Below are 24,389 nucleotides of genomic sequence, written 5' to 3'. Positions count from 1 at the left end.
ATGACGCCAAAGACTGTCATTGAAGACAGGTGCCCTTAAAGGTGTCGACAGTTTGGCGATCATAATCCATGCAATTACACAAACAGCTGCACATAGTGCCCGTGCAGTTCAGTATACATCTCTGCTTTATTTATGTTGGAGGCAATAAAAGATAAACTGATTGAAAGAAATGAGTTTATAATTACGTCTATCACAAATAAGGGGAGAGGTATACATCAAATGGTTTCAAGAATTAGCTAATCCCCATCTGAAATGCTCAGATAATCCACCACTCAAGTCAAAAAATTCTGTTAAATAAGAATTGCTCCTGATACATGCTGGGAGTTGTGTTGATCTCTTCACATGAGTGTTCTTTCAGCACACAAAGGGCACACACACGCTAAGAGACACGTTTACACACACACACATAGACACATAGACATATACACATATCATTTGATAGAAAATAACATCCTATATGTTCCTGCTGACTGATACACACAGAAACAGTACGGGTACAGACAGAGACATGACCTCATGTTGAGAGGTGTCACCACCATGGAGCTGCTGTAGTGGAGCTGCCTGCTATCTCTTGGTGCCTTGCTGTGAGGTGTGGAGTGATGATTGAAAAGCCTGCTTCTCATATCAGCATGAGCCCCCTGCCTGTGTTCCTGCAGCTGGGTGCGGAGATCAGGAGACCACAAGTATCATTAACGAAAGCATTTTTAATAGAGCAGAAAAGTGCATGCGGTCCTTTGAGTTTATATGCTCACACAACATTTTAAAGCATATTTAATTTCATACACATATTTTCTATTACATCCATAAGGACTTTATGATGCTGAAAATGCATGAATAAAATAAGGTGTGAAATACAATGTTTTGTAAAGCACACCCTCTCTGCATCTTTACATCAGTTCTCACATAAGGTTACAAAGGGCACACTGCAGTTTATGTGCCTGCTACCAAAATGAACCTTTAAAAACTGAATACATTGGCAAATGTTTAAATAAAAAATTAAAATGTAATCCATATTTTAAAAGCAGCTACATCTGCAAAACTAAAAAATAATAAAATTAAGTAGTGTTATTGTTGGATTTATGCCCATTCGAGCTATGCAATAGCTTCATGGTAACAGGCAGTAACAGCACGACAAGATTACAGAGCATTTTGGGAACTGAGGACAGACAGCAATAACGTGGAAGGGAGCACTGTTGTCTGGAACCAAAAAAAATATTTTAAACATAATTTTAATGAAATGGTGATGTCTCCACCTTGAAACTGGTTCCTTGTATTTCAATATATGTACCCATTACCCTGTAAAGGTAAACAACATCAAATCTGAATTTTTTGGTGAGTTTGCCCTTTAAATATCGCAGCTGTAACATCAGCTGATCTGTATGTGCCAAATAACTTCTTAACCATCTCTCTCAGTGGCCCATACTAAATATCATGTGATTGGTTCCCTCCTTTGAATCAGACAAATATTGTGTTCTGGGTAAATGGCAAAATATGACCTTTATCCTCAAACCAAACTCCCACCTCCTTAGGGAATGAATATTAAATGTATATTTATTGTCAAGCCAGCAGCATGGAATGCCTCTTGTTTCAGTTTTTCAGTGAGCAATTATTTGCAAATTGTTTTCCAGAGTACAAAACATAAAACACAAAAACCTGGGTCTATTATTTTGTTTGTTTGATTGTTGATGCTGAATTTACATGAGAAAAACACAAAGATGGCCTTATGTGCTCTCTCAGAAGCTTCACTCAGTGATCAGTTCAGACTGGCATACTCTCTGAGGCGGCAGGGCACAGGTGTGATGTTACCGTGGAGATGTTTATGGGAGTCTCTGGTCTGAGAATGACACAGTTCTGTCACAGGGAGGGCACAGGAATGTCATCCTCTCCAAAAGCAGGTTAAAACCTCAGCCATGGAAAACATTATACACTCTTTCAATGAGAAGAGTCCATACTTCCACACAAAGATTAATGTGTTACTTCCATTTGTCAGCTTCAAACTGCACTGTCTATGTGTGTGTGTTAGTACTTTGGCAGAGAAATAAGAATTGTGCAACGTACAAGGTAAATGTTACATTTTCTAAGAGTGGACAAATCAGTGTTTGGTATCTGATATGGTCTTGGTGGATCTTATCTACTGTATATAAAACTTATACTGAAACATCTCTTCTGCATATACTGAGTGCTTTGTTGTTTATTTTTCTCTGTCCCCAGACCCAGTGAGTTGTATCACAACAGTGACAGCAGGCATTTCATGGTTGAATATTGTAATATGGGCCACATTATGGCCAACTGGCAGATGCACAGTACACAGCAGGCCTCCTGTTAGCTGCTTAGAGCCAGTATGGGGGTTACTCTTGCTCACAACAAAATCAGCCACTCTGATTCTAGCAAAAGCCGACAATTTTGATGCTCACAAAAATTGAGAAGAAATTTGTTAGAATATGGAGATGAAAATTATAGATATCTTAGATAAAACCAAATTCTCATTAGATTGTATTAGCCATACCTAGAAATGGACGTGGAAAGTTCTGGCAACACACTAAACAACAAGCAAAATTTTTGTGACATTCAAACATTTAAACTGTTTGCAGCTTTGTGCAGCTGTCTCCAGAGATAGTTCAATGGGCTTGTCAAAACTGTAAAGGTGTTTGCAGTGATGTGGTGGGCATTTTTAGTGTTGCTGCTGACAATTGTACTGTATTTCAGCATGCATGATCCTGTCAGTTTCTGCTAGCTGTGATTCTTCTGTCAATTCAGCTACTTAACAATCTTTCAACTGGGAATGCCTCTGTTCAGCTTCTGCAGTAAATGTTAAAATTACCACCTATTTGAAAATAATGATATGCTGTCAATCATTACAGCAGGAGTGTTCCTTGCATGAAAGTATATGTGATTTGACAACAGCATAAAAATATTAAATGTGGTCATAGCTAAGATGTCAAAATCACCTGTTCTTATTTCACAACACTAACAATGGGGCAGGTTTGTCAGCTCTTGAGAATATTATCAGATTGTTTTAGCTCAATAACTTTGGTCAATCAGGTATTGTATTCCAAGGCCATTACGTTTGGGTAAGATGATTGTTGGACAGTATGTTCATGTCATGTCATTCCATCTCTCATTATACCACAAATTAAAATGTGTCTTTGGTAAACTGTTGGATGTAATGCAATGTAATAATCAGCTTACTATTTAATATCAAGGAAGAATTCTAGAATTTACTTTATTTAGAAACACTGCATGCAAAAAGATGCATCCAAATGATTTTGTAAGAACAACTGCTTTTATGTATTCAGACTACCTAATGCAGACTTGAAAATGAAATACACAACCATGCATTTAGGGGGATTTAGGGGACAGTTTACTAACTAATGGTCTGAACCACTAACTGACCAGTTCAGACCACAGTCCACAATAAGTTAAAACCTCCTCTCAAGCAGTGTCTAGGTGCTCCAATAACTTCCTGTGTGAAATTCTATGACACAAAGATGCCTTCATAAAATTCCTCCACACTCCCTTTTAAATTGACTGTTTCATATAAAGAAATAAGAAGGATTGCAGAAGCATGTGCAGAAATATTGAAAAAGCTCATTTTGCTTCCCGCTCAGGACTTTTTCTCAGCAGTATCTGTTCAACTGTCGTAATTAAAGTCGTCAGTGGTTTGCTCCTTGGCTCTACAATGAAGAGACATGGCTGCAGTGCAATTCCATGACAAAATCCATCAGCCACCATGTCTAAAAAGAGAGGTGATGTTTTACAGGCCAATTTACATTCATTCACAGCACGTAATTTTGTAAGTCTGAATCAAAATACTAAGGTAAGGCATGCAAAAACAAACAAACAATGCTCAGCACTGTTAAGTCAGAATTGGCCCCTTATTAGTACATTCTGAGACATTGAAGTATGCGCATAAGTTAATTGGTTAATTGGGTGCTTTAGCTGTGAACAAAGACTATGTTTTTCAACGTTTTTACCACAGAACATGAATACTGTAGGTTTTTCCCTTTTGACATTTATATCATAATAAATATTTCAGATATCAAACTGGATATATCATATATCCATTTACTGCAGGTGCAAGTGGATATACTGTATATCAGAAAAATACAATGTCTAATTGGATATATATGACAGCATAAATCACAAATCACGATGGAATGTATTAAAGTCACATGTTCAAGTTCCAGACCTTTAGAGCAGGTGTCATCATAATTTAGTTAGCTACTGCACAAGGCTGAGAGCACGTAGATATCGAAATCGTATGGACAGACCACAGTTTTATTTGCAGTTAGCATCATGCCCTCAGTAAAAGCAAACACAGTCAATAAAGTCATTGATATAATTACAGGGAAGCAGAAATCGTTTGACCTCACAGTAAAGCCACTGAGATACAGTATACAGATCACATGTTGCTCCACAATCACTGCCAAAGTGAGCCAGGAGGTCAGTGCTTCACTAACATTAACATTGATATTTGAATATTATCACAAGACTTTAAATGAAGAATAATGCTTGATGTACTCAAACTGTTGACATATTGGAAATATTTAAAAAGTTGCAGAAGAGTGTGATATTGCTGTGTTTTTCCCTGATCCAGTAAGTGAAATATCTGATATGATATCCAGTTTGACACTGATCCATAGTTTCCTTGTAAATTAAATTATCATAAATAAACATAAAACTGTGACCACACATACAGGGTAATTTATAACTTGGAAAAGTTATTTTTTTTATAAAAAGTGCATTGTCTCTTAGTTCCATTATAGTTCTCTTGTTGAGAGAATATCAGCAGCAGATTACAGTTCAGGCCAAAGAAACTCCAGTAGACTAGATGCATTGACTGTCATTAGAAAATTCTCCTCTCAGTTTATACAGAATCAACAAGATACACAATGCAGCTGATATGATACGACAGAAATAGATGCAGCCTCCAAAGAGAAAAATACGATGAAGGGAATTGCAGACGTTGACCCTGAGTGCATATTAAGACCATATTTCATCTATTATACCATTATAAACTGTACAATCTGATATCATGTGCATATGCCTACAGCTTGGTGGTTATTATTTGTTCAGGTTTACAGTGACAGAACTGGAACTCTTACTAAAGTTACCAATCAATAGTACCTATCCCATAGGGCAGTATTTCAGAACAGTAATGTAGGAAATGACAACGTCAAATTTTACTATAATGTCTTTGTGAGTGGCCTGACAGTCGAGCTCTGAAAAAGTTCACTCTGGAAAGACTGGAGTTGGTTTTAAAAGTTAGTTACCTTTCCAAAACATTTCTAGACTATTTTAGATGCACACAGGTGTGCCACGATTGGAGTGATAATGTCACTTTGTGACTTTAGTGAATTTGTCATTTTGTATTGGCTTTCTTGTAGTTCTTTGGGCATAGCGCTAAAGCTTGCTTCCAGTACATATATATTTTGGGTGTAGCCATTAATTCACAAAACAATTCAGGCAACATACCAAGAAGCAATAATGCAAGTATTCAAAATTAATTGTAAGTATAATTTATAGTGTTAACAGAAGTAGTATCAATATTAGCCTGTAATTCAATATAAATCCCCACGTTAGAGCACAAACAGAAGTCAGGGATGATGAGAGAAAATTTCTGTTTTACACATTAATTTCATCTGTCATTGGTAGTATTGTATGGCTGAAGTACTAATAATACACATAAATTAACCAGCTAAAAGGCGTTTAAAAACTCCCTGCCATGTATGCTCCAAGATATATATCCCCTCACTTTTGATATGAGAACTACACTCATATCAAAAGGGACACCTGACCATCTCACTGCCATGTCTGCTCCAAGTATCTGCAGTGATTGTAGTACCTGGTAAAAAGCTGAGATCAACTGTAGTTTTTAACACTGAAATGAATCACCTTGATATTAACTCAAGTTGGAAATGCACTGTCTGTGTAATGAGCATGTATGTGTTTTTGCCGGTGAGGTGGTTTCATCGTTTTCAAATGTGGCACAAAGTAGGTCTCTCTTCTCCTCATTTGCAGTGCCTGTGGCATGTTCTCCTCCTCCTGATCATCTGGTCAAAGCCTGCGTGGTCCATGAGCCTCTGTATAAACACATGAGTAAAATATATAAAGACATAAAATCATGTCTGAGCGGCTGGCAGGTTGGAACAATGCTCAATGTCTCTGTTGGCCATTCTGTTCCCTGTACTGGCACATCTTTCAGACTCAGAGTTATCACCACTTCTGGCTCTCTGTTAGAAGGAGCTGTGAGAAGGAACAACCAAAAAAAGCCCACAAATGTTATTTAATGAAACATTCTGTGTGAAACACAGAAATAGAGCAATTTAAATCTGTGGTACTCCTTGTTATGATGTCAGGAATACTAACACCTTGTGGAGGATAATTAAGACTTACAGCAAGCTAAGACAACATCAGTTGTACAAGCAGCAATGTTGTATTTCTATCATATATTAATCTTCTGCCAGGAGGTCGAGTCCACAAATTTGCACAAGGTTTTTTTTTTTGTATGTCTTAGATTGAACACACTTTCCATTTTCAGTTTAAATCAATTTGATGAGTATCCCATTTTTCAGCAAACCTGCCCTTATTCCCTGAGCTGTGCGGCTCTGCAGAGAGGCTGTTTATCAGTACAGACCAGCCCAGAACTCCTGCTGGCTGTGTGCCAGAGCCCTCTGAGGAAATGGGGGGAGAACAGATGGGGGTGGCACAGTGAGGCAGTGCCCACAGCTCCCACCTCCCATACCTCTGTCTTTTGGGAGAACTAAGCTGGTATGAACCATGTAGGCACATACCAATAACAACCACCTCAGCAGGGCCAGACACATTATTGTGTAGTTACTAGCTCTGAACACTGACCTGACTCTATTTTATGGTCCTGCTTCTAGTAAAACACAGCAGGGTGCAAATGACTGACTTTAAATGGACTGAAGCTTAGTGTGTAATAAGGTCCTTTATATAGTAGCTGGTGTGGAGAACAGCTTTACTACAGTATCGGCAAGGGCGTAACTTTGGGTTGAAGATTGGGGGGTTGAGATCTCCATGAATATGTGTAGCGGAGCTGAAGTGATTAGCTCGTGTGAGTCCTGCGTAAAGCCTTAGGTAGCGGGTAGCAGGTAGCCGAGTGGTTGCAGCGGCTACGTCACTCCCCCTGAGACCTGGTTAAGTAGCGTTGTCACCGACAGGCTAACGGCAATTTGCCTTTAGCTCAACTGGCAACGACGCTGGCTTTAAGGGGTTGGCAGCGAGCAGTAAGAACCTCGGTTCGAAACTCGCTCGCTCGCCGACCCACGTAACATCACATTAAAAAAAAAAACACAACGCAAGAGACCACCCGTTACATATGGTTATTTGGGGGGGATGTATTGGCCGGTTTTGATTATTGGGGGGGTTCCCCCCATAATTTACACCCATGGTCTGTGTTATGACTATACACACACTCACACATTTGTGCATCCACCCATACACACTTTCCCACATAAACATATAGCCATGTGCGTATTCACATATGCAGATATATGCATACCTGCACACTTGCACTCACTTTCTAGCATACTGAGATCATATACACATACTAGGCACTGAAAAAATGTATCAGTGCTGTTGGTAAAATCTTGACAAAGGTCACCTTGACCAAAAAGCTATCATTGCACAAGAATCATTTATAAAGAGAAGTTGCATGTCTTACACTGTGGGAGTCTGTTATTTGTACAGTCTTTGTTTGGGACATGTATCCTTGCTCCATGGACTAGATATTATTACAACAAATGTTGACTGTTTTGACGAGTGGGAGCCTATGAAATCATTACCCACACCATCAGCAATTTGAGATTGTTGATCTGTTTCAACACCATGAGGCAGGCATCCAATCCACATTTTGTCTCTTCCCTGCATATACAAGTGTTTTTGTGTAAACTATCCCTTATCTTTAATAAGAATTTAGATTGTGTAGATTAAATGACTGGTTCATAATCCTTGCACACCAGCTGTCTACCACTGGCATCTCAAGAGTCCATGGCATCTCAAAAATAATGACATGAAGTCTACCCTTTTTCTCGGTCCCTGCAGTTCCCAATAATGTCTTTTCCCCTTCAGCCTATATGATGCATGTGTGTGATGTTAGTTGGTATTTCTCCTCTGATAGCCTCCACTGTTTGTTTCAACAAGCTTAGAATGGCTGTTCTTTTTCTTGCCGGATGAATTAGGGGGATTCATCCTTGAATGACAGGGATCTAGACACAATCTGACATACAGTAATGAAATGAATTCATTCCAATAACAAATCCCACCTAGACTCTACAAGTTTGCTCTTTCTGAAGGACGGCTTATTGGGGAAAGCAAGAGGTCAGTAAGAGTGCTTTCTGTTTGAGATATTGCTGCAGAATGATGGTAGAGGAAAAATAATTGATTGACTTTACATGTTTTAGTCTAGTTACACCTGTATTGACAAGTTCTGTTCTGAACAACTTAACCCGCAGAAACTTGCAATAAGCATGTTACAGAAATGTGACCTATATTAGTGAGATCCATGGGCTTACAAGGAGGAGGAGCACAATTGTTGAAGAGAGAACCCTGGATTCCATCAACATACTTTGGTCCCAGTTTATGATTGTCAAAATAATGAAAAATGTGTTTGTATTGCTACAAGTATTTTTATTCATTTGTAAGTCAAAATTAAAGACAAATATCGATGGAATCCAACAGAGAGTGTCAGATTGTTTTCAATATTTGTTTTTCAAAGCCGTCTGTGATGAGAATCCATTAGTTCATGGATGAATAAATTGTTCTTAGCGTTTCAAATGAATCAGCAATGTGCCAACTGATCTTGATCATTAAGTTTGTAAGTGAAATGGGGATTGCAAAATTGGTAGAATACAGAGTTGCACAGAGCATTTTTGCTGTGAAGGAATTGATTTTAGAAGTTAAAGCGAGACGACTGTGCAAGATGGTCTTGCTTAGAGAGTGCTCAAGTGAACAGAGCTTTGAGAAAGTAATTAAAGTACAGTTGCGTTGAGAGTTGCACTTTGTTCATGAGTCACTCTGTTGAACATTTTGAATGAAGTTAATCTTAAGGTTGCAGTTGCTCATCTTAATGTTGGCATATTCCATCCCCCGCCTGTCTAAATTCCAATACAACTGTTTGAACTCTCCCTGCAGAGTGGCACCTTTCTGTTTACCTGAGAGCTGGACCATTCACTGGAGTCAATTCCATTTTACCTGAGTCAATTCAAGAAGTGAATTGAAGTTCAGTTTATTAATTGAACAATATTTATAGAAAATTATCAACTATGTTTGGTTTGTTTATGAAATTTCAATTGATTTCCTATATTGGCTGAATTGGGATGGAATTGAACCAGCTCTGTTCACTGGTGGCATTGCTTACATGCCAGTCATAGAGGATCTGCATTCTCTGTCACTAGCACCCCCCCTGCTTCAGGATAATTTAGATTAAGTTCTTAAAGATTCAAACTGAAAATCAAATTGAAAATCTCTTGCAAAATCCTCATGCTATACATCCCACACTTCAATTTCCTGATGTATTTTTGAGCTGAGACAACTAGATGTGTTTTTTCAAGACACGTTGGTTCGTTTTAACAACTGTAGTAAAATTATGGTTACTTTCCAGTTTAGGCTCATTAGGCTGTTATTCACAGAAGGCTCTGCTTAAAATGAGGTATTACATTTGGGGTTTGTGTAAGGGCACAAACAAATCTGTGAAAAGGTAAAGGGAATACAAAAGTAGGAGTTCAAAGGGTTAATTTAGATTGTGCTTTTTAGGCTTGTGGTGTCAGAACAGGATTTGCTAGACACCTACATTATTTACATTTTAAAAAGATATTGCTCTTATACTAAATTACTCATTTAGTGTCTTCATTATTTTTCAATCTGAAAATACAATTTTAATTCTTATCCCCAGGCACCACTAATTTGCCATTCATTTCGTTCCATAGTTTGTGGAAATGCATGGTGTCTAACTCTGCTATTAATTACCTTTGTGAACATAATCAGACCAAATGAATTCAGGCAATGAAATGATACAAAATGTCACTTTCAGAAATATTGTTAGTTTTCCATGTTTTCCAGCTATACTGTAATATGTACATAGTACAATATACAAGGAGAATATATTACAAATGCAATGAATGCAGGATCAATGTTAAACATGAAATGTGATAGTGTGATGTGCAGGTTAATTTGCCAAACTTATAGCCCAAAATATAAACTGCTATAATGCATTAGGAAGGATTTGGAAAGAACAATAATATTCCTTTGTTTTTGGAAAGAGGTGTGCACAAAGAAAACAGATGCTTTTCCCTTATTATTCTGCTGTCATACTGAGGTATGGTAGTAATGGTTGTGTTTTTTTTCTTGTTCAAAAATGTCTGGGATATTAACCTGGCTAACAAATGAGCAACACAAATATTAAGCCAAAGAACTGAACAAAATATATATTATGCAGTGAAGGTATGAATTAAGGGAGCTCACAGAGATTTTCCATTTAATTTTGTTAACTGGCTTGCAACGACATGGGAGATTAGAAAAATACAAGTAAAAAATAAACATTTTACTTTTGATATATGAATAGCACTGGTGTAATTATAGCCATCAATTACCAGTTTTTTAGTTGTTGATATTTTATCTCTCATAGTGTGTTGTGGTGATTGGGGAAAAGGATATTGCAGGTGGGATGCTGTATTAGTATTTTTAATTTTTTAATTAATTCTGTGTTTGAGAGTAGCTAACAGGAGATGGTATCGAACTTGAAATATATAGTTTCAGCACAGAGACCACACCCTCCTACACATTATAAGCATAATAGCACATGCATTGAAGTAGCCTTGGACTAACATAAGCCCTGATTTCTACATTTTGAAGTAGGAAAAAAAGATTTGCTCTTGCGCTAGCTTCTAATATCAAGTCAAATAACAGAAAATCTCCATTTTCTCCATTTTGGAAACAAACAAATGGAAAACATAACATCCTCACTCATATAAAATACTCACTATGTGCTGTCTGTAATTCTGTGTTTTTGCCACACTATTCATAAGGTTTACATTCCCATGGGGGAACAAATCTTGTGAGCTTGTCATCCACGTAGGATGCAAGGTTGCCAGTTGAAATTCTGCTCTGTGCAGCAGTGTGTATCTGTGGCTTGGTTTTAAACAAGGATGTTAGTATGTTCTAGCTGCTCTCCTCTTCTTCTGAGAATAACCTAGAAAAGGTTAACTTGCAGCTTCCAGCAGTTTCCACTCAACACTGGCCTCTTTTATTCAAGCAGGACACCAGAAGAGCAGTTCTCTCCCTCTGGTCCTGTTTCAGCTGCTGTGAACAGGCAGAGTAGGTACATGAGAAAATGCATTACACATCACTTACATTTTGTACTTTCTATGGAATTTCATTACCATTTTGTTCTCCCAATCAAGAAAGCTCAAGTGAAATAAATTGGGGTTTGACTGCAAAACAAGGTACAAAAGCCCTGTGAAAAAAAGAAAAAAAAAAGAAAACAAAAAACAGAAGTGAAGATGGAAAAATACGCATTCAGGCAATAGCGTTTTAATATTCTCAGAATGCCCTTCCAGAAGGTTAGGCATCTGTAATTTGTCCTGTGGCAAAAATATTTTTCAGCAGTAAACATATTAAACACAGTGAAGATGAGTTCTTGTTTTCACTCATGACTTCAACACACATTTTAAATTCTATGAACAGAAAAGACAAATGTTTGACCTGCACTTAAACTACCCTCAAATACTCTCTAAATCACTGGTCACAGCACAAGTGGTGACAGTCACGTGTTCAGGAACATTTTTTTCCTTCTCTAACAAAGCACTCCAACAAATGTAAAACTGCATGTAACAATGCATGGTGAGAGATACTGTGACCTACAATTGACATAGAAATTACTAGTTTGATGTATTGTGTTATACAACATTATATAATCTGGAATTCATTATTTGCTGGGAATATTATGCATTATGTACTGTAGAAAGAATCTGTCATGATCTTGAATGTCTATCTACCATTTACGTAAAATAATTGTGGTTAAAATCAGGTTTTGATAAGCTGAGGCTGGATATAGGAGGCTGAAAGTGTCTGGAATTAATATGTTCTACTACATTAAATCTCATCACTTATTATGGTTATTTCCAAACATACTGAATATGAATGAGAATACGCAAACACTCTGAGCCAATACCTCATGCAACAAAACATATTTTTTCAGTGCTGCAGTTACAGCCTAGCTAGGATACCCAGTGAGCACACACTTGTGATGCATGTTCCCTCAGTTTTTGTTTGTGTGTGTGTTTCTACAGTTAGATCTGTGGTGAATTGGTTGGATTGGTCATTCCCTGAGTCAGACCTGTCTTTTTTACTGTGCTGTCCTATTTTAACAATGGTAACTTTTCAGAGGAACACCTTCCAGGTGCGTATTTTGCTGTGTTTAATCGCTGCTGCTGCTGCTGCTGCTTTTGTCTCCCCAGGTTTCCTTCTTCCTGTTTATCATTTTTGTGGTCTACACCATGCTGCCCTTCTCCATGCGCGATGCCATCATTGCCAGCGTGCTGACCTCCTCCTCCCACACCATTGTGCTCGGCGTCTGTCTCTCCACCACCGCAGACAACATGGAGCCCCTGATATGGCAGGTCAGTGAGGCCGTGTCTCTTTCCCCAAACGCAGGGAGCTTGGAAACACTCTGAAAAACCAAATGACTGCAAATGAATGCCCTAAATGAGAGGGTTTGTTTATCATGGTTGATGGAGGCAGAGAGTGTGCTTGTTGTGCAACATGGAGTGTTTTTCTCAGAAGAATTAACAGGCTGTAGCCTGACTGACCTCCTGCAACTGGCTTTTCTCTTACCTGCCAGACACACTTTTTATACTCAAAAAGACAAAGATGTCCGAAAACATCACTTCTTTGGCAATTCTGGAATATTACTGGTGCAGGCAACTTTAAATAATCTGCCTGCCAGCAGAATGATTTTAGCTTCACTGTGTAATACACATAAGTGTAAAGGGATTTTAGTCCGTAGATAAGTGTGTAGGTAAATAAGGAGAGAGAAGGCTGTCAGTGGAACACTTTCTATAAAAATTTTGGAGTTAGTGGGAAATATAATTTATTTTGCATCCATTAGGAAAAAATCCTATTGAATCTAGAATTGTAGCTGAGAAAATGCACTTTTGTTACTCCATCGAGCTGATAACAAATACAACTTTGAACACTACTTTGGTAAATTTTTGTAAATAAAAAAAAACAGCAAGGAAAGACCTAAAGAAGCCATATGGCATTTATCTTCACTTATCATTGATGGCATAAACAAGCATTTATACCACTTATCTTATTTTCCCCAAAACCAAAACACTGTTCTTTTAAAACATGTCATTGTTGCATAGAACCTGTTTGCAGTGAGCTGAAAGGAGTGTATTCCCATACAACAATCACACTTTACTTATACCTAAGCCAGGTTTCATTTAGTGCATTTGTTTATTAGTATTGGTAAAAATATGCAACTTGTTTCAAGGATTAATATTTATTTCACAGTGAAAACGTGTATTTAATTCTGGATTAGCATTCATTTCAGTTGAGATAAGTCAAAACTGTTGAATTTAAGATTGAACAGAACAGCACAGAATACTTTATTACAGGAACATTATTTGCAGAATTGTAGACAGATTCATACATGTACAGTGTACTGGAAATACACACATGTACAGTAAAGATACAAACATTGGTATATACAGGTACTGTATAATTTATTTAACATAGACAGATCAACAGTGATAGTATAAAGTAGTAACATTGTATTGTATAGTACAACAGTCATACAACAATTTGTATTTTTATTAGGGGAAGCAATAAAACCCTTTTCACAGCATATTAATGGGAGAAAAACAACTCTAATGCCATTTTCCTAGCTTGAATGGAATGAAAAGAAATGCTTAATTATAGAAAAGTTTGCACTGTAGAATTTGTAGATTTGCAGGTACATACATCCAGACAGTTATATGCTAAGAAGATTTCTTTGCACTGTTATTTTTGTTCCACCATTGTAAGCCTGCGTCCATAGGGAATGACAGCGGATGAGAGTATTCAGACAGAATGGTGTTTGCCATGTTCAGAGCTCTGCTGCTGTTCAGTGTGGTGGGACTGGACTGCTGCTGCATGGTAACAGTCTTAATCCAATCCGATCTTTATCTGATATGCTTGAATTGCCACACAAGCAGATTATACTGCGAGATATCAGCAGGATGCCGTCAAAGATTTGCAAAATAGTTTCACTGCTGTCTGGGTCTACATGAAAGAATCAGAATCTCTGAAGAAAAAATGAATACTGCTGTCCTTTTTTTGAAAACAGTCTCATAATAAGATTTTCGTCCATGGTCGGAGCCATATTTCCACTTTTCCACAGGATCAGTTGTCTTCTTGCTTTCTCACAGTTGGGTTGGTTGTGCTATGATTCTACGAAGTTCAAAATTTCCCCATTGCTCATGTGCACGAAGGTACAGTTGTATGGTGTGGCTGTCAGCAAATACTTGTAGGAGATGATCAAGAATATGCAAAGTTACATTGCCAGTATATGCTTTCATGATCTTTAACATTGAATTGATGAAGAATTACACCAGTGTAACTTAGTGATCGTGACTTTTTCATAGATGGGTGTCAATTGGTACTATGACTGATGTTTTTTTTTCTATTTGAAATCTGGTGCGCTTTCAGTCAGTTGCCAATGAAAAATAGCAGAAGCAACACTCTCTGAGACGGCTGACACAGATATTATCTGGTCCATTGCTTTTCCATAAACACATTTTCTAAAAGACATGCTTTTCTTGATCTCAAACTTTTCTGTCGAGACACAATTTTGCATTCAATTTTCTGCATCTCAGCAGTGAAGTCCTTGCCCTTGAAATGTGTGAAAAACACATCGAGGTCATTTGCAATCTGAAGACAGTCTCCCCTCCTTTGAAGTCCACAGATTTTGAACAACAGCTTTCGAAAGGGTTGCTAGCCATCTGCTTTATCCCCTGCCAGGCAGCCTGCGAGTTTCCTGTAGACAATGTGTACTGAACCTGCTCCTTTCACTGACATCTTGCCATCTTGATTTGTCTCTTTACCCCTCTCTGAACCTCTTTGCTGTCCAACAGATCCCCTTTGCAATAGCATGTTTCTTTTCAGTGAGTATCTCCTTAGGTTGGGGAAGGTTTTTCCTTAGGTTGGGGAAGCAAGTTTTTCATTTCACACTAAATTAAATGTAACTTGATTCAACATCACCTACCTACTTCATGTACCTCAAGTGCATCTTGCGCTCTACAGGTGGGACATCTTTAGTGAATGCTGTCCCTGTCTCAAGTCTTGATATATATTTTTCTACTGGCACTCTGAATAAATACATGTGTACACTAGCTACATTTTAAAGCTGCCTAAACTAGCAATGTGGAAATTTTTCAAAGGTGATTAAAGCTAACAAGCTATCTTCTGCCTTGAACAAGGATAAAGATATGTATACAACAACCCTTTTTAGAAAATTTTAGTCACTTGTCAGTATGTGATCTAATCACACAAAAAATCAATACAATCTCACATAGCCAGCTGTTGAAATTTACTTCTCTTAGTATACTAAAGAAAAAGCAATGCAAATAAGATAAGCAAAAAACAGCTGTACTTCACCTTATGCTAATAGTGAGTTAATGTATGCCACCTATGTGCTCTAAGCAAACAGAAAAAAAAAAAACGACAAGAATAAGATTACATAAGTGTCTGCTAAATGATGATAAATTAATGTAATGAATTTACAGTAGCTAAGTATTTACATTAATAATGACAAGACCAACTTCTCTGCATGCCGATGTTGTCATACAATTACCTCTATAACCATACAGCTAAATTAAAAAATAATAAAGAGGTAAACCTACACACTACGTCTTACATGAATCACCCAGATTTTATGAAGATCCATTATTATTTTGAGTATTACTACTTAATTTAGAAAAGTAACTTTTTATTGTGCAGATACTTGGTAACTCATTAACTGTATGGCACACCAATGTATACTGACCAGTATGGCAATATGCTTGTCACCTTAGTGCAGGCATATAGAGTGCAAAACAATGTGCTTTTCAGTGGACACTCATGACAACATGATATTTAAATTGGACTCATCCTGTAATGATGTGGTCATCATTGAATAAGTGTAGTTATTGAAATATTTTATAATTGTGTGTATATATATGTAGTGTAAAAGTGTAAAATAAAAACCAATACGATAATAGGAAGAACTGAGCAGGTCATGGAGGATTAAAAGGATGTAGACCAAGTGATGTGAAAATCAGGTCCTTTCACATGTTCCACTGAGTAATTGCATTCCAGGTTCAAGCAATGGGTCCACATGTTTGGCAAACAAATGTGCCCTTTTAGATGAAGGCAATTTCTTTTTACAATGAGCAATATAAACTCTAATGTATTTCAGCACTTCTTCGAAGGAAAGGTCAGTCCTTCTAACAGCATCAGCAACCGCTGTTCTGTTTTTTTTTATTTGTTGTAACTGTTGCTCGTGGTGCTGTTTTGTAGCTAATTGCATGCTAATTTAATTTACTATGAGAATTGTATACATTAATTGTGGAATATTTAAACAACATAATATGCTTGAAACTTCAGGTGCAGCCAACAGGAGTACATAAATCTCAAAATGAGATTATTGAAATAATAATACATACTAAACAAGGCTATGCTGACTGTAGTTTTCTTAATCGAATGCAGGATTCCTCTATACCAGTGTTTCTCAAACCTCTCCTGGAGGACCCCTTGTCATGCATGTTTTAGATCTCTCCCTCCTCCAACACAGCTGATTTAAATGATTAGTCTGTTATTAAGCAGCTAGACTGATCATTTAAATCAGCTGTGTTGGAGCAGGGAGAGATCTAAAACATGCAGGACAAGGGGTCCTCCAGGAGAGGTTTGAGAAACGCTGCTCTATACATTGCGCTGCTGCATTATTGCTAAATATCTGACAGATCTCTAAGAGATGTAGAAGTCTAGTAGAGGTTTTACACGGGTCTAACAGTAAGCTAACTGATTCTGGTTTGCTTTGCTGTCTGCTTTGATCCAAACGCTGGGACGTCAGGGGAGAGCCGCTGTGCTGACAGCTGGAAAGCCCGCAGCGAGGAGAGCAGGCCTGGCTTGCCAAATCACAGGCAGACAGCAGGGTGAAATGCAGAGCAGGATTCAGACAAAGAGCATGGAATACGTAGCTGTTCAATTGATAGTATCAATGGATATCGGGAATATCTAGAGTGTATTGTATTCTGTTTTTATTCTTTTTCTGTTTTATTGTTATCCTGAAATATTGGATCTGTTATTTTCCTTTGTAAATATAAATACTCAAATCATACATCAAGTGTAGATATATTACTAGATATATTACTGTGTTGGTGGGTTGGAAAATATATTTTATTTCCTTTTTATGACATTCCTTTTCATTGGCAAAATGGATTCAAGGAGGAACATAGTGTGTTACGTTTTATACATAGATTAACTATTCATCAACCCGGTGCTTGAAATAATAGTAATATTTGATAGTTGAAATTATTCAAACTATATTAAAGGCATAAACAAAGATGGAGGAGTTGCCTGTTTGTATGTTTGTTGAGTGCGTTGCTGCCTCTCTGAGCCAAGCAGGATGAGTGGAGAGCCCATGTGTTTGGACACATAGTGTGGAACATTAGCAGGGTAGCCATGCTGAAACAGGCTTACCCCTTTTCAGCTGCTGTGGTTGAGAGTCACTCATTCTGGGAGCCTGTTTTCCAGCCAAGTGACAATGTCAAACATCAAGGTCACAAAGGCTCCTGTTGCTTTTCTCAGTACATTGATATTAATCAAATGTTCTTCTCACTGTTCTCCGCATGCTTATTGATCCTACAGTTAAAAGTCAAGCGTTAAGGTCACAGAGGCTACTGATGCTTTTTTTCAATTGAATATTTCTCATTCCTTGAAAATTTTATGAGAAATTAAGTTCCCATCCAGGCCTAAGTAAATCAATAAGATTTTATTTGTTGTAGTGCATTTTTTTACAAACGATATTGTCACAAGCCTTTCTACATTTAAAACAGTGGATTTTCCAAAGGGAATGAAAGCCCAGCCCATTGGGAAAAACTGGACAATTATTCCCTGACCCCAGGAAATAGCTATGCGTCTTACACCTTCAATTTCTGCTTCCTTTGCTTCCAATTTCTGCGGCCTTTTATGCAATATTTATGCAACATCACAGTCCTACACCCACCAAGGACTGCCACATATCAAATAGATCCAGTCTAACAAGGTATCATGATTGATATACAGTATGTTACAATAGTATCTCTTTCAAGGCTTTCAAATGTTAACGATAAATGCATATGTGTGTCATAAGGGACGATGCTGCATAAGGCAGGCCTAACATCCTGCTTATGGGATCCATATTTTGCTGTTAAATTATATTATACATTATTATACATATGTTATATACATATTATGTATTACACATTAATTATTATAAGCACTATACATTTAATATTACTCACATACTGCATTACATTAAAAATGGTACTGATTTCTTTGAAGTGAAATCCCATGAGACTGTGGTTTACAAAAATGTATATTTTAGTGCAGTTGTACAGTTAAGAACAAGATTTACTGTGTGATTAGCACAATACAAAAACATACAGAAACAATGCAATCAAACTCACTTAATGGTCAGTTGCTGAAGTTCAAGTTTACTATGCTAATGTTTACTGATTTACTAAGAACACTGATGGAAGGCAAATAGTTACACTGTCAAGTAAAATAAATTCCCTATTGTTTCAGGTAGCAGCATACACGTTACAGAACACAATGGATTGTCTGTTATTTAGTAAGAACAGGAAAGTTTTAGTAGGGTAATTGGAAAAACGGCAACACTAGTATATACAATAAAACAGTAGATTACAATCATTTGTGGAATAAAGTCACTCATTACAAAAGGAACAGCTGAATCAAATGAGGATGGCATGACATTTACAAAAAACAATTATTTTTACTGTAGTAATGTAGTATGTATACTACATTCCTACTGACTTTTCACAGCACAGAAATGAGCTTTTAAATGGCCTGCATATATAATTTGTGATATTAATGAAACTGCAGGAGACTATACATATGGTAATTCAGTTAGCAGTGACTGTGTCAATCATGGTTAACCAAATGGAATTTTACATAGAATTGTATGTATTTGTTTGGGTCATTTAGAGATAAATACAGAAGCAAATACACAGTGTACTGTTATTATTATTATAAAATAGCACGTATTTAAGATATTCAATTGAACCAGATGAGTTTTATTAGAGGAGTAATGGAGTAATCCTCTGAGCAGCCATACACCCCAGTTTCCTGCTAATTATAAACCCCCGAAATTGAGGATCTAAATATAACATATTCCACTGTGCAGAACTGTCATTCTAAAATTCATACCAGATTGTACACTATATTTCAAGGCTGTAAGGCTTTCTAAAATAGTTTTTCATGAACTATTTAAATGTATAAATATTCACTTTGCACAGAATATAACTAGGTTTTCATGTCTTGACAACTTGTAACAGGGTGATTTACACTGCACTATTTCCAGAGGGGAAGTAAAAAAAGAAAAAAGTGAGCACAACTGGGAAAAACTGAAAAACTATTCCAGGGCCCCTTAAAGCCAATTGAGATAAACTTCTGGAAATATGTAGTTTGTCTTGAGAAGGGCAATAGAACTTTTGACCAGAGTTCAGGTTTCTTCTCAGTATGAGGTCATCTGATCCTAGGTGCTCTGTGTGGCATCTCTATATGGGGAGGACATCGCACTTAACAAGCCACAAGAAGAAGGTAGAGAAAAATGAAAGCATTCAGAGGTATTTTCAGTGTGAGCTAACAATTTTGATATAGATAAACCCACTACCTATAAGCGATTGTTTTTCTTGACTTTTTAAAACAATAGCTCCCTCCTCCAGCAAAAAGGAGTCGATAGTCTCAAGCCTCTTGCCAAAAAAATCATCCCATTGCAGTATCTGATCATTCCATTACCGCAAATGAAGAGCCTAAGTGTGTTGACTGACTTCAAAGTAAATGTCTGTTCTTAATTTATCACACATTCATTCTACTTGACAGTAGGGAAAGATAATGTGGGAAATTAAGATGTTCACTGAGAGGAATGTTCACCTGCTGTGCCAATATCCAATATTTATTTATCTGTTCCTCAATTCTTATTGAAGACTTTGTGAACTCAGGCTATTTGTCTCTCAGACCATTGGATCAGGTTAGTCAGACCCCTGCCATGTAAAAAAGGATGTAGAATGATATGTTGGATACCATGTAGAATATCAAGTGCATCAGGTGGCATTGCATCAGGTTTATTGGTGGTGAAAAACATACTTATTTGCAATTGCTTCTCTTGGATGTTCTGTATACTGGAATTTCCAGCTTAGACAATGTTTGAAAACCTTTTTTTATGGTCACAACAATCTTTTCGAAAGTTATGTTATGATGTATTGCTCACATCACAAGGGCCATGATATGGGCCTTACAAGTCTGATGTGCTAAATTTTACAATACATCCTGCAGGATGCACTCAGGGTCATGAACTCTAGCTTGCATTATCTGATGGCAAAACAATTTAAATTTTAAAATCCACTTTAAATGCTTGTAAACATTTCATGGTGTCTTCTGATACCATGGAGTAATTCACAGAGTGCAAATACTGCAATTCTCAGTACACCCCTACTAGTCTCTCCAAAACCAAATGAAGTGTGCAGAATGCACTGATTTTTTACATCCAGACTTACCTATAACATATTTTTAGATTGGCAACTCTTTCTGTGGGAATATGTATGCTATTAAGTGCCTCTGTCAAATGATAAATGAGGGCATGCTGCCTCTTAATGCTGTCATTTCCCTTTTGTTTTTTTGACATAGGATGCCTCCTAGCTCATGTCAAACTCAAGCTTTCGCTTTTGGTGTTTTTCTGATTTTAAATACCAGTCTATTGTCTTTTGTGTGTAGTCTGATGATAAATCAAAGGTTTTGCAAAAGAAAAATATCCATCTGTTTACAGTGTACCTAGCAGATATTGCCATAGTCTTTCCCCTAAAGAAATTCATCTTGACGTAATCATTGTGTCCATGTGTCATTTGCTTAACATTCTGTTAAACAATATCATATTTTTGACTTGCACCAGCAAGCTGTTCTTAATTGGTTGTTAATCATATAATTGGTCACTTTCCTGAGCTGATTATGTAATTACTGTGGCAGTAATGCCTACAGTGAAACACTGAGAGTAATGATTGAAAATCTGATTAAATGTTACTGTTTTACTGTGAGAGAATTAAATGGTGAGTGCTTTATCAAGATCAAAAAGTACATACTTGTGTCTGTACCAAATGAGGCAAAAATGGTGTGGCTAAAGATTCTGCCACCAGTTTTGTATTTCATTACATTGGGTACAGTGAGGTGAACTGCAGCTAGAGAGCTGAAGGGCCTTAGGTGCTTTTTTAGGAGTTCTTTTAGGTATGCAGATGCAAGTCTATCAAGGGCTTATAACTTAGCAGTAACATTTATTGTCTGCTTAGCTCTAGCTAACGTTAGTGTTGAAGAAATAGTACCGCAAATTAGTAATGCTAATGAAAACATAACAAATCATGTAATGTAACACGTGCACTACTTAGCATAAAATAAGTCACGTACGAAAGGGTTAATGGGGCCCTGTGTCAGGAAGGACTTGTATTATGTATATTTTTCAAATTGTTGAAATAACTTTTCTAAACAGTAACATGTATAGTTTAAAAAGTAAGGCTCCAAGGATAGATCCTTGTGGAACACCATACTTCACTTAGTTATTCTTGTAGAATCTGTTGTATTGTAAATCCATATCTATCTCATAACTAACTCTTGAACCTAGGGAGTACATACATAAACTTAAGTTCCTAAGTAGTCTATGCTTGGATCAAGGTTTGTTTTTTGAGCAATGATATTATTATGACTACTTTAAAGGCATCATGCACACATCCTGCTGAGAGTAAAATGATTAATTATGTTCAGAATGGACTTAATTAGTTTGAGAACTAGCTGTTCTACAAGCTTCTTAGAAATATGATCTAGTGGGAAGAGTGACGATTTAGATGCCATTATAAAATGTAATTTGGTCATCTTGGTGGGTAGAATACACATTAGGAGGTGGTGGTTGCAGATACATCATTATTTGTATGTGTTCTGTTATCTTTCATTTTCTTCATGAAGAAGTCCATAAATTGCTTCTCATAGTGTGTGGCAATGACACAGGAATAGATCGGTTCTTAGTCTGGCATCTGTATTAAATAAAAATCCAAGATCATTTTTATTGCTTTCGATATGCTCAAAGGAGAAGGATGTCCTCACTACTCTGAGAGCATCTTGCCGGGCCTGGAAAATGTAGTTGAAAGATGGAGGAGGGGTGTATTTTGAGGATTTTATTTTTACAATGTTTAAAACAATTTTAATACCCGTGATATAGGTCCTGCTGTGGCATCTAAATGGGTGCCTCCCCTATTTGAATTAATAAACTTGGCATGATAGCATGTATGATGATAGTTAAAACATAATCAAATTATGTAATAATAGTAATAAGACAGACCAGGATTGTTAGGGTTGCATGAAATACTTTGTACGTGAAACTCAAAGAAGACATTGTCTATGTAAATATGTACCAGTGTATTGAAATCCACAAGGATCAGAATTTTATCTGTATCTGTTGCAAGATTAGGTGACATTTATCCAAATTCGAACAGGAAGGCTGAGTAACACCTTGGTGGCTTGTAAATATTCATCAGTTTCGCCAGAACATATGGCAATTTCAAAAGTGTTACATATTAAATAAAAAGGTCAGCGATAATAAAAATGCTCAGTTTTGGATTGTAACATACTTTTTCAAATCCAAATTTATAGCTGACTAGCTCCATATATGTTTTTGAAGTTGTGGTCAGGTGAATAATATATATATATATATATATATATATTATTCACCTGACCACAACTTCAAAAACATATATGGAGCTAGTCAGCTATAAATTTGGATATATATTTGGATATAAATAAATTGGATATTTGGATTTATATATATATATGTATATATATATATATATACACACAAATGGTTTCACAGAAATGTCTTTATTGCTGAAACTCCTGGGAACTATTAGGTTGTGCTTTAGTAGAGGCAAAGTGTTAAACCAGCAAATACCAAGTATACACAACACAGTATCAGAGATCACCTTTGTATGTAGATCATGTGTGGACAAAAACATTGGACTGCAGTCAGAGATTGCAGACCCTTGCCCTTTCACCCTGATCAGATACACCATGGCATTAATATACAGTTTTTGAGTCTCAGTGCTGTGGTCTCAGTCTCAAGACCTCTCAAAACCATACAAGTACCATTTGGTCTGGGTTCATGCATGGTCTGGCTTATGACACATGGTTTCAAGACCATAGTCATCATTATCTTCTAAATCTCGAGAGCATTAACAAGCACAAGATAAGTGGCCTACTACCCAGCAGGGGATAAACTGAGTGAAAGCCTCTGAATTATCTTTATTTTCATTGGTCTCTTAATTGTGGCTAGTCATGACAGAGGAATACAAACTATTGAGATGTTCTTTTTATTTTTGACTTTGACCTTGACTTTATTTAGCTATTAAGAATGTAATAAATGTTTTAATTTGTCTTAATTAGCATAAAAGTTTTTTCATATCTCTTAACTTTTTTATTTCAACCAAAGGGGAAGAATCTTTCCTGAGAACAAGTGAGGACATTTATAATATGAAGGAGTGTGATTTGTTGTCTGTGTCGGCTAAGCATTATCTGTCTTGGGTCTCAGGTATCAGGTCTCGGTCATACATCACCATTCACTGGGCTGTCTTGATCTTGAAACACCAAACCTTGGTGTTAAAAAAGAAAAAAAATTACTCAGTGCCAGTTTTGAACTGAAATATCCAACCATAAAATGGCTGTGTGAGGCGTACTTTGTAGTTTATATGTCCATTAAAAATTAATGCCCCGCAGTTTCCTGTTTGGATTACACAGCAGTTTCTCCACTTCACTCTTCACTCGCATCTCGGGCTTGCTTGCTGTGGTCACTAACACTGATTCATTGATTCAGTTCAGTTTTAAAAAAGTTCCTAGAGCTTTTGAAGGAACTTAAGGCTTGGTATAAATGCATTATGTGTTTTACTTAAAAAGAGTAATGTTAGAGTGCAGCTTGGAAGTTCTTAATTAGGAACATGGTGGAACTGTGATTTTTTCCAGCAATAGATGACATTTACCTTTACATTTACATTTATTCATTTAGCAGATGCTTTTATCCAAAGCGACTTACTACTTAG

The 24,389-nt window shown here is 36.9% G+C and overlaps 1 protein-coding gene across 1 annotated transcript in view; it reads left to right on the top strand.

Moving 5' to 3' along the window:
• Window positions 1-24,389, top strand: part of adcy2a (adenylate cyclase 2a) — an 83,725-nt gene that overhangs the window by 10,616 nt on the left and 48,720 nt on the right. The window contains exon 3 of the mRNA XM_036538936.1: window positions 12,480-12,641. Coding sequence (XP_036394829.1) covers window positions 12,480-12,641 — 162 coding nt within the window. The remainder of the gene's footprint in view (window positions 1-12,479; window positions 12,642-24,389) is intronic.

Source organism: Megalops cyprinoides, chromosome 10, assembly GCF_013368585.1.
Source record: "Megalops cyprinoides isolate fMegCyp1 chromosome 10, fMegCyp1.pri, whole genome shotgun sequence".
NCBI lineage: Eukaryota > Metazoa > Chordata > Actinopteri > Elopiformes > Megalopidae > Megalops > Megalops cyprinoides.
This window is presented reverse-complemented; position numbering and strand designations above follow the sequence as displayed.